This window comes from Rattus norvegicus, chromosome 7 (assembly GCF_036323735.1).
Source record: "Rattus norvegicus strain BN/NHsdMcwi chromosome 7, GRCr8, whole genome shotgun sequence".
Lineage (NCBI taxonomy): Eukaryota > Metazoa > Chordata > Mammalia > Rodentia > Muridae > Rattus > Rattus norvegicus.
Genome location: NC_086025.1, coordinates 23,179,767 through 23,196,717, shown reverse-complemented (window position 1 = coordinate 23,196,717; position 16,951 = coordinate 23,179,767). Strand labels below are relative to the sequence as shown.

Here is a 16,951-nt window from a genome sequence, read left to right as displayed (position 1 = left end):
GGGATGATTCAGACTCTTTACATGCCAAACTAAATAGGAACGCATCCAATGTTCTGCTGTCAGGGTATTCAAAAATAGCTCAGCATCTTGGAATTCTGGAAACTCGTGCTATAATCACCATTTGAGACTAAACGAGTTTTCCTCGTGATGTTCCCAATGTCCGTCGACCTTGAAACAGCCATGCAGATCTCGGTCCTCACCTCAGCATCCAAACAGAAGACCACTTCACTGCCAGCCACTCATGAGAGACAATGGTGTTCAGTAGCAATTTGAACAGTAAGACGTATCGATGGTGCTGCTTGATGTTGTCTTAAGAGTTTCAAGTCCTCATTGCAGACTGACACATTGTACACTCCATAGAACAAGTCCCCGTCCATGATCACTGTCATTTAGTCTAGAGTTGCTGGCCGATTAGTTGCCAGTTAGAGATGTACCGAAAGGGTGCACTGCATTCTCTGTGACTTAGGGGAAACATCCATACCTTGTGGACCACCAGACCACAGCATAGACAAGCATGTCCAGAAAGCCAGCTTGCAGTAATTTTTCTTAATTTTATGTACATTGACATTCTGTCTCCATGTATGTTTATTTGACAGTGTCAGATCCCCTGGAACTGAAGTATAAACAGTTGTAAACTGCCATGTAGGTGCTGGGAATTGAACCCAGACCCTTTGGAAGAGCAGCTAGTGCTCTTGACTGCCGAGCCGCCTCTCCAGCCCTTAAGGAAGTAATTTTTTTTTAAAGATTTATTTATTTACTTATTTATTTAACTCATATGACTACACTGTTGCTGTCTTCAGACACACCAGAAGAGGGCATCAGATCCCATTAGAGATGGTTGTGAGCCACCATGTGGTTGCTGGGAATTGAACTCAGGATCCCTGGAAGAGCAGACTGAGCCATCTCTCCAGACCCTAGGAAATAATTTTTAAGCAAACATAAATCAGTTGATTTGAGAGATGGATAATACCCTAGAGATAATTCAGAACATTTTCCTTTTACATAAAGAAATGTCAAGGTTCAGGAAAGCAATTGACCCAGTGTCACACGGCTTCGTGGTACCAGATTCAGGACTACAATTCAGACTCTCGTCTTCCAAGCCCGAGCTCTGTCAACTACATTGTGCTACTTTCCAGCCAAACTGGATTATCTTCTAGACTGTTGTCCTACGGGCGCCTCCATTACCCGTCTTCTACATTTTCTTTAATATAACCATAATAAAACCATGTCTGACTCTCTTGCTCACAGCTGTATGTAAATGAAGCTCCAATAAACTACACCAATGTGGCCACTGACAAAGGAGTGATCCATGGTCTGGAGAAAGTTCTGGAAATTCAGAAGAACAGATGTGACAATAATGACACCATTATTGTGAGAGTAAGTTACATCGGGGCCGGTGAGGAGGATAGAGGGGGATGGGTCTTTGTTTTTATGTGCATTTCTGTTTTAACTGCATGTATGCCTGTGTGAAGGCATCTGACCCCCTGGAACTGGAGTTATGGACAGTTGCAAGCTGTCATGTGGTTGCTGGGAATTGAACTCAGGTCCCCTGGAAGACCAGCCAGGGCTCTTAACAGCTGAGCTATCTCTCCAGACACATATGTACTCACACACACACACACACACACACACACACACACACACACACACACACACACGATTAAAAATGTTTAAATAACAATAGTAATTTTAAACCTAATCATTTTCTACTAGATTATCTCAGTTTAGTTCAAAGCTTCCTCATTCGTTGGGACTGGGGTTGTGTCTTGGAAGTAAGGCACTCAGGTGGTCTACATGAGGCTCTAGGTTCAATCCTGTGTACTGAGAAAGATACTACATAGTGAACATCTCGAATGCACCAAAAAGAACACAAGGCTGTAGATTACAAAGGTGAGCCAGACACAAGCCTGGAGTCGGCAGGCTCGTCATCTAATGGGATGGCTTAGACCTAGCATGCCTGGTATAAAGGTTGGTTGGATGACCACAGTGAGCAGGATTCTGAGGCCCTGACTCCTTTGTAAAGGGAAGCCACACCAGGGAGATAGCCATGGTTTACCTGTGGTAGATATTGGTTAAGGCTGGTCAACCAGAAGAGGCGTATAGAACTCAGTGTGAATTCAGTGTGAGACCTACCCAGGCAGTAGTGCGAGCTCGTCCCTGCAGGCTGTGAGACAGTTGTGGTATCCTTTAATAAGAGTAACACTGCTGATATGTATTAGGCACTTGTTACATGGCGTCCTTCATTACAACATTTTACGTGGATTAACCCATATGATCCTCTCAACACCCTAAAAGGTGGACTTTGACTGTCTCCAATTTTCAGACGATAAAATGAGCCTCAGAGGTTTACTTACCCAGTAGCAGAGAAGGGTCTCAAATCTGGGCAGTCTGGCCCTAGATACAGCGCTCATGACAGTGGTACAATACTGTCAAGTAGGTCCCGATAGCCAGACCTTCTAATCTAGAAGACGATACTCGGAAGTTTCTGCAGTTCTATCTTCTGTGCTTTGTACGTGTTATTTCAATGGAGTGTCCCAGAGCTGCAGCCCTCAGCCACACCATGTCTCATGAAGGCAGGCACTGTGTGTGACTCATTGTGTCTGTGTCTGACCCAGTTCACTGAGCAACGGTTCCAGCGCATCAATAAATTAGTGCTAAAGAGTTCATATTGAAATGAGTGATGCCTCCTGTGTTCTAAAACATTATTATGTTCTGAGGACAATTGTGAGAGAAAGCAGTGTTCAAATAGGCAAGACCTGGAGCCAAGAGTGAGGCTCAGAGAGGGTTTAGGAGGTCTTGCCTTGCGTTTCAGCTCTGCTCTGTGAAGCCTGTGTCTCCAACCTCTTATTTGTGACCTCGTTTTGCACTGAAATTAATAATTGGAACATGTCTTCTTTGTCTCTACCCTTTTTACCAAGGGGGAGTGTGGAAAGTGTTCCCAGCAAGCCCCCTGCCCACTCGAGACAAAACCACTTGTAAGTACTTAACTGTTTGGGTTTAAAAAAACAAGAACTGCATCTGGGTAAAAGAGAGTCCAAATCGGAGAGCACTTCTTTCTGCCCTCCTTCCCTCCCTCGCTTTAATTCTAGATTTGTGTGCATTGCGACAGTGTGCATCTTTTTCTTTTTCTTTTTTAAGAAAAGTCCCAGGAATTTGAGGCTGCTGGGCCTCACATCCACAGCCAAGAAGCAAGCCAAGCAGGGGAGTAGTTTGCCTGCACTCTGCATGCTTCCTATTTGCTTTATTTTAAATTTCACTCCATTTTTTTTTTGTCAATGAAATTTATTCTTTGGCAGTTCCATACAAATATATTTTTAAAAAAATCTAATTAAACTCATTCCCACCCACATCAACCCACACAGAGAAGTCCCTTCCCCCACTCGCATCTTTTGCTTTGTGTCCCACTGAGTTTAACCAGGGATGTTAATGTGGCCATGGATGTGGGACTATTCCCAGAGCCTGGTAGGATCAGATACAACTGAAGACAGAGACTCCTTACCCCATCTATCAGTAGTTTCCTTGGGAGGGGTGGCACCCCACAGGTTCCTCCCCTATCCTTGACTGACAGGCCCAATCTTGTCAAGCATCCACCAATACTGTAAGGTCATGATAGCAGCAGCTGTGTCCTGCCCAGAGAAAACATTTTTTTTTCCCGGAGCTGAGGACCGAACCCAGGGCCCTGAACTTGCTAGGCAAGCGCTCTACCACTGAGCTAAATTCCCAACCCCCAGAGAAAACATTTTGATGGCCCTTCTCTCCATTGGTATGCAGTCTTAAATGCAGCCTTTGAGGGACTAAGGGGAATTCTAATAATTAATTAATAATTCTAATAATTAAGTTAGATTAAAATTCAATCTAATCCATTTAGATTATTAACTAAAATAGAAATAATAGTTAATAATCAAACTATTAATATTATTTTTATTATTTATTGTATTGTTGATTAATTTATTATAGTCAGTTCATTTGTTGTATGATTAGTATATGAGTCTAATTAATGTTACTGATAATTAATATTAATAATATTAGAAATGTAAGTAAGTATTAAAAATTAATAATGAAAATATAAATGGGCCCAGAAACCAACATGTAATGCACGAAAGTATTTTTCACTTTCTGCATCTTTTGTACGAGCCAGTTAAGGACAGCAGCAAAATAGTCTATCCCAGAAGACAGTCCCCATGACCCAGCCTGAAACACTCCACCTGCCTGGTTTCCTTTTATAATTGAAGTCACAACTGACCTCCTCAAAGAAACAGATAAACATAAAATAGTAGACACGTTTTAAATCAATTCCAATCTGTTTCTTATAGCTTGATTTTGTACAAAAGTCACTTCTGTTAGCGCCCGTTACAAACAATAAACACTGTTTCCACAGCACAGTGACAAAATCCTTGATAAGAGGTAACTATGTAATCTCTCTCTCTTGGGTTTTGGGTTTTAATTGATGTTGTATATTATAAATTGTTATGAGCAAACAATTCTTTCTCAGATTTGGGAGACTATAAATCAATAAATTAAAGCTTAAGTTTAATGAATACACAGGGCAGCAAGAATATTTCTAGCTGGCTCATTCTTTCCATTCTTCTAAAATTGATTTAGTCTTCTAGAGAAACGTCCTGCTTAGAGAGCGCTACTTTCCAGTCTGACTTTGGGGTTTCTGCTGGGCCTGCAGAGCCCAGCATTGTGGGGTCTTGCTTGCATTCTTCCTCATGGAGTAGCACCAAGAAGCCACACCCCTCCCTTTCCAGAATGTGTTAGGGGAAAAAAGGTCACCTGCTTCCTCACCGATGGAAGCTGGGAAACCTCCTTCCTGACTGAAGGGATGACAGAACCCTTACACTTTCACAGAGAGAGACGAGGAAATGCATCTATTCCATCTACTTCATGGGGAAGAGATCCGTATTCATTGGGTGCCAGCCACAGTGTGTGAGAACCATCATTGTGAGTATGGGCCAGCCATTCTGAGTACGCGGGCAGGTGGGCACAGTCAGCCGCACATTAGCCTCCCACGAAGCTGTGGCAGTGTGTTCTTCCCGACATCTGCCCTGCAGAAACAATGTTACTGTCCACAGTAGTACTGGTTACAGGAAAATGCCAAAAGCCTGTACGTCAGAAAATGGGTAAAAACCAAAGTGCTCGACTGAGTGAGGATCAGACTGAGGCTGTGGAAGGTGAAGAGGGAACCCCTGTTCCCACAACACAGGCATGCACGGGCGATTAAACTTAACTACATTACTTAGTTAATTATATGTAAACAGGACACAAAGGAAGTGGTCACCAAGAGAAGGCAAGGGGCACGTGCTCATTCAGAAAACGGAACAGCAATATCCAGGATCTCTGAACGTCACTTGGGAAATTTCTGGAGATTTCCTTATAACTTAGTTCTGCTTCTTCCCCAGAGGATGAGATTTCTTCTTCTAAGGGGTTGGGCTTGCAGAGCTTGGGACTGGAGAGAGTTTTATGTTTTAATGCACTTAAGAATAAAGTCGGGGGGCTGGAGAGATGGCTCAGAAGGTAAGAACACTGACTGCTTTTCCAGAGGTCCTGAGTTCAATTCCCAGCAACCGCATGGTGGCTCACAACCATCTACAATGAGATCTGGTGCCCTCTTCTGGCCTGCAGGCATACATCCAGGCAGAATGCTATATACGTAATAAATCTTTAAAATTTAAAAAAAAAAAAAAAAAAAGTAAGATCAGACAAAGCCAAACAGACCTCTTAGGGGCTTCCCTGAACTACAGGAAGTTCCCATAAAATGCCAAAGCATCTGCTTCTTCCAGAGATGAAACAGCATCCAGGAGGAGGGCCGGTTTGGGGGTGCTTGAGGCCTGTTGGTCCTCCCACCCCTCCATCATCACCTGTGCTACTCCTTGAATATTCCTGTCAGGAGCGCCAGCCTATAGCACAACGCCAATGCTCAGGAAGTAGATAATCAGATGTTCAAGACCAGCATCAGCTAAATAAGACCCCGTTACAACAGCAGTAACACTGATAACAATGAAAACAAGAACCACACTAATAATCATAATAAAGTAGGTCAAGCTGGCCCAAGCTGCCCTCACAGTGGCCACCCTCCTGAGGATGAGGATCACAGGCATGCGCAGTGGCATCGCCAGACAGGCTTCCTCTGCTTCCTCCCTCCTGCCTCCTCTATCTACTTAGTATTCATGTCTTGTCCTTTGATGGTCTCTCTTGGCTGCCTGCAGGGCTGACTAGTGTGACCTGGGAAAGTGTTGAGCTTCTCTCCATCCGCAGAGAACTCTATCCCCTGTCCCTTACAAACAGGAGGACTCACACGGGAGTCGCAGGAGTCCCCAAAGGACAAGATAAACGTGAACCCCCACGCTCTGTCTTGTTTCAGACAAGAGCCTGCTGTGCTGGCTTCTTTGGCCCCCAGTGCCAAGCCTGCCCCGGGAGAGGTCAGAATGTGTGCTCTGGGAACGGCTTCTGTCTGGATGGCGTGAATGGCACTGGCACGTGCCAGTGCGGGCTGGGCTTCAGTGGGACAGCCTGTGAAACCTGCACTGAGGGGAAGTATGGTATCCACTGCGACCAAGGTGAGCATAGCCCCTGCCCAGCCCCCCCCCCAACCCTCCCAACCTCTCTCCTGGGGGCAGGGATCCACCCACCATTGTTATTAGAAAGTATAAGCCTCTCTGGGAGCCAGTTAGAGTCCTCCCAGCATTCAGGAGGCTGAGATGTAAGATTTCCCGGAGTCTGAGACCATCCTGGACTGCAGAGAGAATCGCTGATTTCTTGGTTTTTTTGCTCTGTTTTTTTTTTTTTTTTTTAAGCCTGTTATTGTCCTTGTATAGAGTAGTACTCCTTTCCTGTCATTGACCCGGATGTCCCCACCCACTCCCAATGTCTTTGCTGACTCCAGCCCAACTCCCTCTCAATCAGCCTGTAGGTACTAATCACCATGAGCAAACGTCCGTTGTACCTTCTGCCGTAGTCGCTGGGGGAAAACAGATCTGTCCTCAGGACCCATTTAGTCTGGAACTAAACCTACTCTGGCACTGTTGTGTCCAAAATATGGATGCTAAGGCCGGGAACATGAATGAGGTCCCCCAAGGTCAGGAGAAACAGACTTCGGTCTGAATCCATATCTTTCTTGACCCCAAAGCCTGGCTCTTGAGTCAAACTGTCCTCTTTAAGGTCATTCCTTGATCCACCATCAGTGAGCGATGTGGTTTGGTGTTCAATCGGTTTGAGGCACGGCCTTCCTTCTGCCTCTGTGTCCCCAGGAAAGCCTTCGAGAGCTTGGTGCTGCGATTAGAAAGCAGATCCTCCATCCCCTGGTCCCAAAACCATCAACTCGGCCTCCACTGCTTTCCCGCCAGCCAGTGAGCCACACAAAGCTAACACATCGCAGTTGCTGAAATTATCACGGAAATAGCATTGAGCATTCATTTGTTTTTCTGTGTTGTTTGGAAGACTTGCTTCTGTTTATGCCAGAGCTAGGATCTCCCAGGCCCAAAGCCGAACGCTTTTGTGAGCACTGACATTTGTAGCTTTTGCCAAGTTCTCATTTATTTGTTCGTTCGTTCGTTTTTTTTTTCTTTTAGAGTTTCATAAACACATACCTATAATGTTCTTTCATCAAGCTTCCCATCACTATCCTTCTCGACTCCCCTCCCCCTCCCACTGAACCCCTCCCCGTCCCCAAGTCCACCCCCTATTTTCTTATCCATTTTTTTATGAACCGTCTTTAGTCGGGGTTGAGTGCATGAGTCAGTGGTTATACCTGAGCAAGGATAATGTGCCAATGGCTACACTGCTGAACATGATTCTCCCTCCCCACCCACCAGTAACCTTTAACTGCCTAGAGCTTTCTTGGGAGGGGCGGGGCTTTATGAACTCCTCCCCCATCCATGGCATGTTGATGAGCTCAGTGTCAAGCAGGTCTTGGGCTGGTAGCAGTGACTGGACCATGATCTATAATAGTCCCGATTTGAGTTCATAGGTGTAAAACGACCTCATCGTATCCAGAGACAGCGCTTTACAGCGCTCCTACCACCCTCCAGCCTTACGTTCTCTCCCTTTCCCACAGTGCTCCCTGAGCCTTGGCGGGGCATCTTAACTACTTCCCTACTGCTGTAACAAAGCACCATGGCTACGACAACTTATAAGGAAACCCCCAAGCCCACCCCCAGTGACACGCCTCCAACAAGGCCACACCTCCTCATCCTTCCCAAACAGTTCCACCAACTGGGGACCAAGCATTCAAATACGGGAGCCTATGGGAGCCATTCTCATTCGCACCATCACAAGGTGTGATGCTCGGGGCTGAGCACTCAGCAGATTCTTGTTCTCAGCACTTTAACCAGCTAGGAGCTCCCCTGTACCAGTGTTTGTATTGCACTAATGTTTGTATCTCGCCTGGGATGACAAGAACCTACATAGTTCTGGGAGACTTTGGGACCTCCTGACCACCAGCTCACAAGGAGGTACCTCAGACCTGGCACGGAGGTTTTGTTTAATAGCCATGGCCAAGGACTGCCCACAGTCCTTGTTTTTAACAGTACTGTTTAACTTGCTTACAACGTAATAGATTTTCCTAAAGCCTTTTCATATTCTCATTGAATTCCTTTTTTAGTTTCATGTTTATTGAACTACATGCTTGATAACACAGTGTCCCTTAACGTTTTGTGCATGCCATCTGATTTACAAGAATGTCGCTATGCCTTACATGTGAAACTTAAATTTTTACATGACGATATCCATAAGCCATGACTCAATTTAAGGTAAAAAAAAAAAAAAAGTCCTCCTCAGTTTTCATCAAGTTCTTAAGGAGATTCGGGGACCTGCTGTAAAGTGAAAGGATCATTAGTTCTGTATCTTTGGGGAAGGCAGAGCAAACAGGTTTCTACAAACCTGATGTCAAATAGACATTTATTTTGAGACAGCCTCACTATTAACCCTGGCTGCCTGGATCTCACTCCTTCTACCAGTTTGGCTTTGATCTCAGGTATCTGCCTGTCTCTATCTGCTAACTCCTGGGATTGCACGTATGCACCACCATGCCCAGCCACATGGGTATCTTTTGAACACCCTTCTTCTTCTTCTTCTTCTTCTTCTTCTTCTTCTTCTTCTTCTTCTTCTTCTTCTTCTTCTTCTTCTTCTTCTTCCTCCTCCTCCTCCTCCTCCTCCTCCTCCTCTTCCTCTTCCTCTTCCTCTTCCTCTTCTTCTTCTTCTATAAGTCTCAGAACTGTGGCATGAACTGTTTTGTTGAGATAGGACCCTTTGCACCCGGTTACCTACATCCCTTCATCCTGTGACTCCGGGTCCACAGGAGAGACCCTGGTCAGAGACTGGGATGCAGAGAGCTGTGCTCAGTAAGTGGTAAAGGAAATGTTCAATGTGAGTCAGAATCTGGTCATTTGCAAATGTTTTTCTGCTTAGCATGCTCTTGTGTCCATGGGAGATGTAGCCAAGGACCCTTGGGAGACGGCTCCTGTGACTGTGACGTCGGCTGGCGAGGAGTGAAGTGTGACATGGGTAAGCACTCTTCATATCTGTCCGCGTCCTTAGCCCAGCTTCTCAGAAGACACGATGTTTTCCTTCCTATAGTAGAAATTATGCCGTGAGTGCTTCTCCTGGTGAGGAACATGCCTCCCTGCTGTGAAAAGTTTGCAAAATAAGGGAAAGCACAAGAAAAAAAAATCAAGTTACTCATGTACCTAATGCTAGAAAAACCCTACTAGTAATATTCAGTGTGACTTAGTATAGAATAGTATGTATCAGGGGCCGGGCTGTGTATTCTATAACTTTCTTTCTCACTTAACAGGAAACAATGGGCACTTTTCCTTCATGTGAATGTGTCTAGATAAACGCCATTAATATGTTATTATACACCAAACTGTATTGTGCTTGTTTGATGCGGTGCTGGTGGCTGAATGGCTGCCTCGTGCATGACAGCTAGGCAAGCCATCTGACCCTAAGTTGTAGCCTCTCTGTAATTGCACTTTCTAAAACCAGTTTTCTGCTGTCATAGACAAGGTCACAGTGAGCATAAGCCATATACCTCTTCCCGAAGTTGTCGATTTGTGTGTTCAAATCTGAGAGGGGTGTCTGACTTAGGAGCAAGTGTTCTTGGGAAGGGTCTTGCTGCCCGTTGCCAAGTGGGTCAACAGCAATGTATTACTCTCCCAACTGGGGGGTCTGGTGCAGAGAGAGCTCCTTTGCTCCAGTCTAACATTCCATTGATGTTTCTACTTGTACTTGGCGGGTGTGGGGGACAATGGCGAGAAGAAAGCGATAGCTTCAAAGACAAGGGAAATCTACGTGCATTAGAGATCCAGTGGATTGAAGGGAGTGAGAACAGAGGCAAAGAGGCAACCTGAATGACAAGCTAGAGGGGCAGACAAGAGCCAGATCTCTGAAAGGCAGACACATTGGCTTGTAGAGAGCCACGGAAGGGTGTTAAACATGGTTGTCACAATACCTTATGTGTATTTAAGGGAAATCGGTCAGGCACCAGCATGGAGAGAATGGCCTCAGAGACCTTATTGTCCCCTTCTGAGGCAAGAACTGGAAAAAAGGTCACCAGCTTTCTGAGGGCTCGGATGATGCGGTTTGTCCGAGGGACTGTTGTTACCTGCCTCTCCAGAGGAATGCTAAATCCAGGAGAAGGAAAAACAAAAACAAAAACAAACAAAAAAACACCAAAATGGGGAGTCTGAGGGATCCCAGACCAAAGCACATCCCAAGGCAGGTGTCAGGTGCTGGGGGGCAGAACCAGGATTAAGTCAGTCTGGAAGAGGGCCGCAGAGCGGTGGAGGTGGGGTCACACAAGCAGGAGGACACCCCGAGTAAATCCAGTGCTTTACTCCTCACTGTCCCTTCATGCTTCTAAGAGCACAGTGCATGAAAAACCAACTTCAGTTAAAGGGTCAGGGGAGCCACCCGGAAGCTACAGCAACAATTAGCGTAATTCCTACATTAGAGGCAGCATCGGTGTGCACAACGGAGGCTCTTAGGTGTCAAAGGAAGCAGAGACTGGGGGAAGCAGGAGATGCCGGGGGTGGTGCCCAGGCCATGACTCAGGCAGCAGCACGGATGGTAGTCAGTCATGGAGGAGCACATCTAGACCACTCAGCCTAGAAACCACCCTTTGCTCCTTAACGTCCCCCTTCACCAACACCTCTAAGTATTCTACTCATCCTCGTCTCTGGAGCCTGTGTCTTCCCTCTGCACCCTGCCACCAGAAGCCTCGTGATGGACATGCTCGGATGGAAGCTCTTTACCTTCCCTCCTAGGCCCCAGCCCTCTCCTTTCTGTACTGCACATAGCTGCAAGGAAGAACTTCCCAGAACATAAGTCAGAGGCAACGTTGACCCCTCCACTCCATCCCCAGGGCTTGACAAGTTGCTATAGCTTTTCGTCATAAACATAACAAGGTTCAGAGTCCCCTGTCCAAACTGTGTGGTCTTCACAAGAAGCTCCCACTCTAAGAGACACCTCACGAATGTCTTTGCCCTTCAGATTGGTCTCTGGGTTCTCTAGTAGCCAACATGAAAACTGTCTACACGGTGGTAAGGATTTATGTCGTTACGGAGGACTTCAAGGAACTCAGTCTTTTCCTACTACAGGGAACGAAGCACGAGTTCACGGGGCAACTGATCTTCTTTTTCAGAGATCACCACAGACAACTGCAACGGGACCTGTCACACCAGTGCCAAGTAAGTGTCCTCTGACCTCCGGGAACAATACAAACTCAGTATTTCTCCCTTCAGGCCCCAACCAGGGGAAGCGTTTTCCTGAGAGCCTTTAAGAGAATGTAGGAGAGATTTAAAGTAGGATCTGAGTATCTCTGAAGAAACTCCTATCGGTTAGCCAGATCCAGCATGGTCAACAAGCAGCCAGTGACTTACCTAGCACATGACAAGAATGCCAACTGTCACCCCAACCCATACCACAGGGGCTTCTTCATGGAGGAGGCATCAGCTCCAGTAACCTTGCCCCCAGTCCGCGGCCGAGCCTAACGTAGCTTCTGATTCCTAACTTCCACAGGGGACATCCTCCTGTACACTAATGAAAAGCCTAGTAGCTGGGGTTAGACCTGAACCCACAGTCATCTTCCTTCACTCTCCTTCATTATGTGACCTGGTGTTAATTCTTTCCTTCCTCCTAGCCTCAGTTTCTTCACTTACAAATGGCTTAATCATTACACTGACACCCAGGGGCCGTTGTCTCACAACACCCTGTGGATGCCATGAGTAAAGCCCAAAGCACATGGGTAGCATTCTGAAAATGAGTGGCCGCCCTTCAGATGCGTGCGTGCTGTGAGGTTTGGCTGGACTGGCTGTGATTTTCACTGGCTGTGGCGGGATTGTGGCAGGAAAGGAAGCAACTGTCCCCTCAAACAGTAGGCAGAGCCCCAGGTGCTTCATTGAACTGGGGACTGGATGCTGAGCTGGAAGGGAACAAGCCGTACGTAGAGCGTCATGCTTCTCTGAAAATGCCATTTGCCCTTTCCCCCTGCAGCTGCCTTCTGGATCCAGACGGCAAAGCCTCGTGCAAATGTGCGGCAGGATTCCGAGGGAATGGAACGGTCTGCACAGGCAGGTGGAGCGGGGATCTGCTAGGGGCTTGTGTGGGCTGAGAGATCTGACGGGGGGCCTCAGGAGCTGGTGTCAGCCACTGGTGCTGACTCACATGAAGCTGAGCAACTGATGGTGCCCAGGGACAGGGCTCTGCGTGGCTGGGGCATGTTGGTTTGGGATGTGCAGGCCATTGTATCTGTTCTTTACATGAAACCACACTGCATTTGAGCAGTGGTGCACAACCTTGAGAGCAATTAGAATCGCCTTCTGGCTTTAAAGGCTGTAGAACTGATTGGCCAAGCATATGGCTAAGTCATTGGGACTAAGCCCTGGTTCTTCCAGGGTCCAGATTTGTGACCTTGCATGGGTGGTATTTAACTACCCCGAACTGCTTGGCTCGTTTGTTAAGTGAGCAAGAGCCACTTCCCTTGTAGAGTGCTAGTAGAGTGAACAGGCCTCTCTGCATACAACAGCACACTAGGGCAGAGGGCAGAGGGCAGGCCCCGGCCTCATCGTTAGACCCTGAGTCTGAATTGAAACACTTACAGTCTGCGTTACTTCAGGGATGTTGCTTGACTGTGCCTCTCACCATATACTCATCTGCAAGGTGTGGGTGATAAGAGAATCATTTACACTGGGGAGTTGTATATGATCCAGACTACGCCTACAAAGTGCTAAGAAGTGTGCACTATTCTCAGATATATAAGCATGTCCATCACGGGAAAAGGAGGATGCAATCTGTCAGTTGCCTGGCACTCAGCCTTAATCAGAGGGACTTCTCTATGCACTGAAGCCGACTGCAGGTTCATGGGTGTTCAGGGTGCCGAGAGTTAGTGACAGAGGGATGCTCACCCTAAACAGAACATTTAGAGCAGCCCTCTCAGGCCGAGGGGACACTGAGGAACAGGAACCAGAAAGAATGTAAGAACCAGAAGGTAGGAGAAAGGCCTGGAAACATCCCCTTCTGCATGCGACATGACCACTGCAACCACCGTCTCAGCTTCAGCTGCCTGCACTGGGCCTGCCCAAGGCTGAGCCTCTTCTCCGTCAACTGTGGATTGGGGAGGGGCTCACAGGGCCCCTCTCTCTGCTGAACTGTTGGTGACTGGTAGAGTCTGAGCGAACAAAAAGACACAAGCATGGGAGATGTCAGAGAACTGACTCAGAGGACTCTTACATGTGTTGGCACTGACTGGAAAAGTCTTACATGTCTGTAGTCCTCCCTTCTGGTTGAGATAGCATGACTGTGTAGATAAACCACTGCCTCTACATCCATTTGCCAACTGATTGGTGTTTTCAGGCTTTGGCTGTCATGAGTAAACCTTCTACGGATACTCAGATTACTCGTGTACACATACACACACACACACACACACACACACACACACACACACACACACACACGCACACACCCAAATACACCAGAAACGGTTAGCCTCATTTTTCTCAGTACCTTGTTCTGGGGGCTCAGTCCCAGACTGAGGCAGGACAATTAGTTTTCTAGACCATCTTAGCCCAGGAACTCTCTGAGGATGCAGGCTGCCCTGACCCTGAGGCCATGTGTTCCCTGCAGAGAGAAGCACACAGTGGGATTGTCAAAACAGCTGGAAAAGACAAATCGTGATTTTCTTTTCCTTGTCTTCTGTCCTAGTCAGGGTTACTATGGCTATGTTGAAACACCATGACAGAAGCAACCTGGGGAGGAAAGGGTTTATTTGGCATCTGTTTGCATACCAAACTCAGGACTGGAACTGAGACAGGACAGGAACCGGCAGGCAGGACCTGATGCAGAGGCCATGGAGGGCTGCTGCTTACTGACTTGCTCAACCTGCTTTCTTACAGAACCCAGGACCATCCTATAGCATGTTACGACACCACCCACTATGGCCTGGGCCCACCGCCATCGATCACTTAATCAAGAAAATGCTCTAAGGGTTGGCCTACAGCCCAATCTTACAGAGACATTTTCTCGATCGGGGTTCCCTCCTCTCCAATGACTATAGCTTGTGTCAAGTCGACGGAAAACTATTGGCATACTCTGTGTTGAGGAATTAGCCACATCAATCCAATGCATGCTGGAGTTGTCCTAAGGGCTTGTTTTGATCAATGGCTCAAGTTAAAATAAAAATGTCTCCTCTATCTGTTTCTCCTCTGCTCCGTGTCCTCTCTCCCCTGTGTAGCCATCAATGCCTGTGAGACCAGCAATGGAGGATGTTCTACAAAGGCCGACTGTAAAAGAACCACCCCAGGAAACCGGGTGTGTGTGTGCAAGGCAGGCTATACCGGCGACGGCATCGTGTGCCTTGGTAGGTGAACCCCCCTCCCCCACCGTCCATCTGGAGGAAATGGTATCAGTCAGAGCCCTGTTAAAACGTTCTAGGGTGTGAACTCTCGTTAGGACTGAGGTTGGGGTCGTAATTCAGTACGACTTAGCCAGAAAGCCTGCGGGCATGGCAATGATGTGCCCACAGCAGCATGAAGGCATTCTGAATGGAAAGAGAGACCCTTTCCACTTAAAATTTCTAGTAGCAGCTAAATGTTGCACAACTTTGCTATACAAATTTCCAAAAGGCCGTGGTTGGGTGGAGGGTAATGAAAAGATAGCCTGGTCTACTAGGAGATGAATCTGAAGAGGGAAGAGGCATGAAGTCCTCTCCCTTCTGGGGCTCCTTGCATGCTAGGGTGAAGGTCAGCATTCCCCTCTCTCGGGGCAGGGGGTGAGCTGTACTGGCCTGGACTTCCGGCATAAGGTTCTCTAGAGACAGGGACTTTCAGACTACTTTACATTACTTTACTTTATTGCTTACCTATTTTTTAAGTGTTTAAATATTTTGGTATTTTTAACAAAAAAAAAAAGTATCTTAGGATACAAAGTGTTTCTCCTTGATGGTGTAACAGAATAATTCCTTGAAAGCATACTTTGCCGACAGCATACTCTCGAGGTGTGCCCTAGGAAGCTGGCCGAATTTTAGGGTCTACAGCTCTCTTTTTCCTCTGCTCTCTCTGTACGTTTTCCTTAGTCGTTTGAGCCTAAGCTGTGCAAATCATGTATTGTCCCTAATAACCGAGTATGAATTAATTTCTTAAGAATATAGGCAGCTTGTTATGAGACCACACTCAGTTCCTGACTTCAGGAAGGTGGTCATCACTATAATACGCTCTCTAATTCTCTAATTCTATTCACGGTGCAGTTCCATGAGGTGTCCCAGTATTTCTCTACTACGAGGTCTCTGGAGGCCTGGATGCTGCATTGAGTGTCTTAGCAATTTGGTCTAATTATTTTTAGGTTCTACTTGCATATTCCAGAACAAAATGTCACAAAAATGGTGTCACATCTGTGGCCCAATGTCACAGGTGTCAGGTCTCCACCTAGCCCTGGTTTATGCTATGCATTTTGACCACTAGGTCGAAGTGCCTCCTGTTACCCACTGTGTAGTCATTGCCCCTCTGTTACTATTGCAATCGATGGAGAGGTGCTTTAACACCATGCAGTCCACTCCTCGGAATGTCCTCAACTGAGTTGGCCAGTCCTCCCCTGGGACGTTGCAAAGGATGGCATCTTCTTTCTCAAGCTGACCCGTTCATAGCATGAGTGAACCGGAGGTCAGATTTAAGATGCTGCCTCTGCTAGAATTAGCCAGTGCCGAGGTAGTTTCGAGTAACCATTCTTCCCCACTGAGTTACTTCTGCCTCCACACTTCCAGAACAACTGAGTCCCAGGTGACTCCCGCTGCGCTTGGTCAGTTATCCAAGGGAGACTCCCTCAGAAATGCCTTTTCACAGAAATAAAGCTTGTGGCTCATGACACATGTTGACTTTTGTTTTAAAGAAATCAACCCGTGTTTGGAGAACCATGGCGGCTGTGACAGGAATGCAGAGTGCACGCAGACAGGGCCCAACCAGGTAAGTTGCCTCTGGCAGGTTTCCTGGGAGGAAACCCCTTTGTCTTAAGACCCAGGCTTAAGAGAAAGAAGGGCAGACCAGATGTTAGTCCAGCTGCAGCCAGAAGTACTGTAGGCGAAATACTGAAATCACAAGAGGAAATCTGGGGGACAGGGGGGGATAAATGGGGAGAGGGAACTAGTGTTTGTGTGTATGCATGTGCATGTGTGCATGAGCTACATGTGTGCACACAAGTGTATGTATGGTTGTGTGTGTGCACATGTATATGAATTCCATGTGTGTATATGTGTGTGCCTGTACATGTGTGTGTGCATTGCACTGTGTGCACATGTGTGTTTACGGGTGTGTTTGTGTATGTATTCTCACACATGCAAGTGCACATACAACCATCAGAAAATTTCAGCAGTCTCTGCTGGACTTTCATTCCCATATTTTAGTGTCTCAGTAGAGTTTTTATATCCATGGAATGAGGAACCTCCTGTAAGACTTCTGGCCCT

At 46.8% G+C, this 16,951-nt stretch overlaps 1 protein-coding gene across 5 annotated transcripts in view; it reads left to right on the top strand.

Annotated features, from left to right (window-relative positions):
• The window catches only part of Stab2 (stabilin 2), a 205,696-nt gene that overhangs the window by 145,916 nt on the left and 42,829 nt on the right, over window positions 1–16,951 (top strand). For 4 of the 5 annotated variants that reach the window (XM_063263071.1, XM_039078516.2, XM_039078515.2 and 1 more), the window contains 9 exons: window positions 1,249–1,377; window positions 2,919–2,975; window positions 4,852–4,944; window positions 6,365–6,560; window positions 9,409–9,504; window positions 11,642–11,687; window positions 12,493–12,569; window positions 14,732–14,857; window positions 16,381–16,454. In XM_063263071.1, coding sequence (XP_063119141.1) covers window positions 1,249–1,377; window positions 2,919–2,975; window positions 4,852–4,944; window positions 6,365–6,560; window positions 9,409–9,504; window positions 11,642–11,687; window positions 12,493–12,569; window positions 14,732–14,857; window positions 16,381–16,454 — 894 coding nt within the window. The remainder of the gene's footprint in view (window positions 1–1,248; window positions 1,378–2,918; window positions 2,976–4,851; window positions 4,945–6,364; window positions 6,561–9,408; window positions 9,505–11,641; window positions 11,688–12,492; window positions 12,570–14,731; window positions 14,858–16,380; window positions 16,455–16,951) is intronic. The other variant, XM_063263072.1, reaches the window with a different exon arrangement.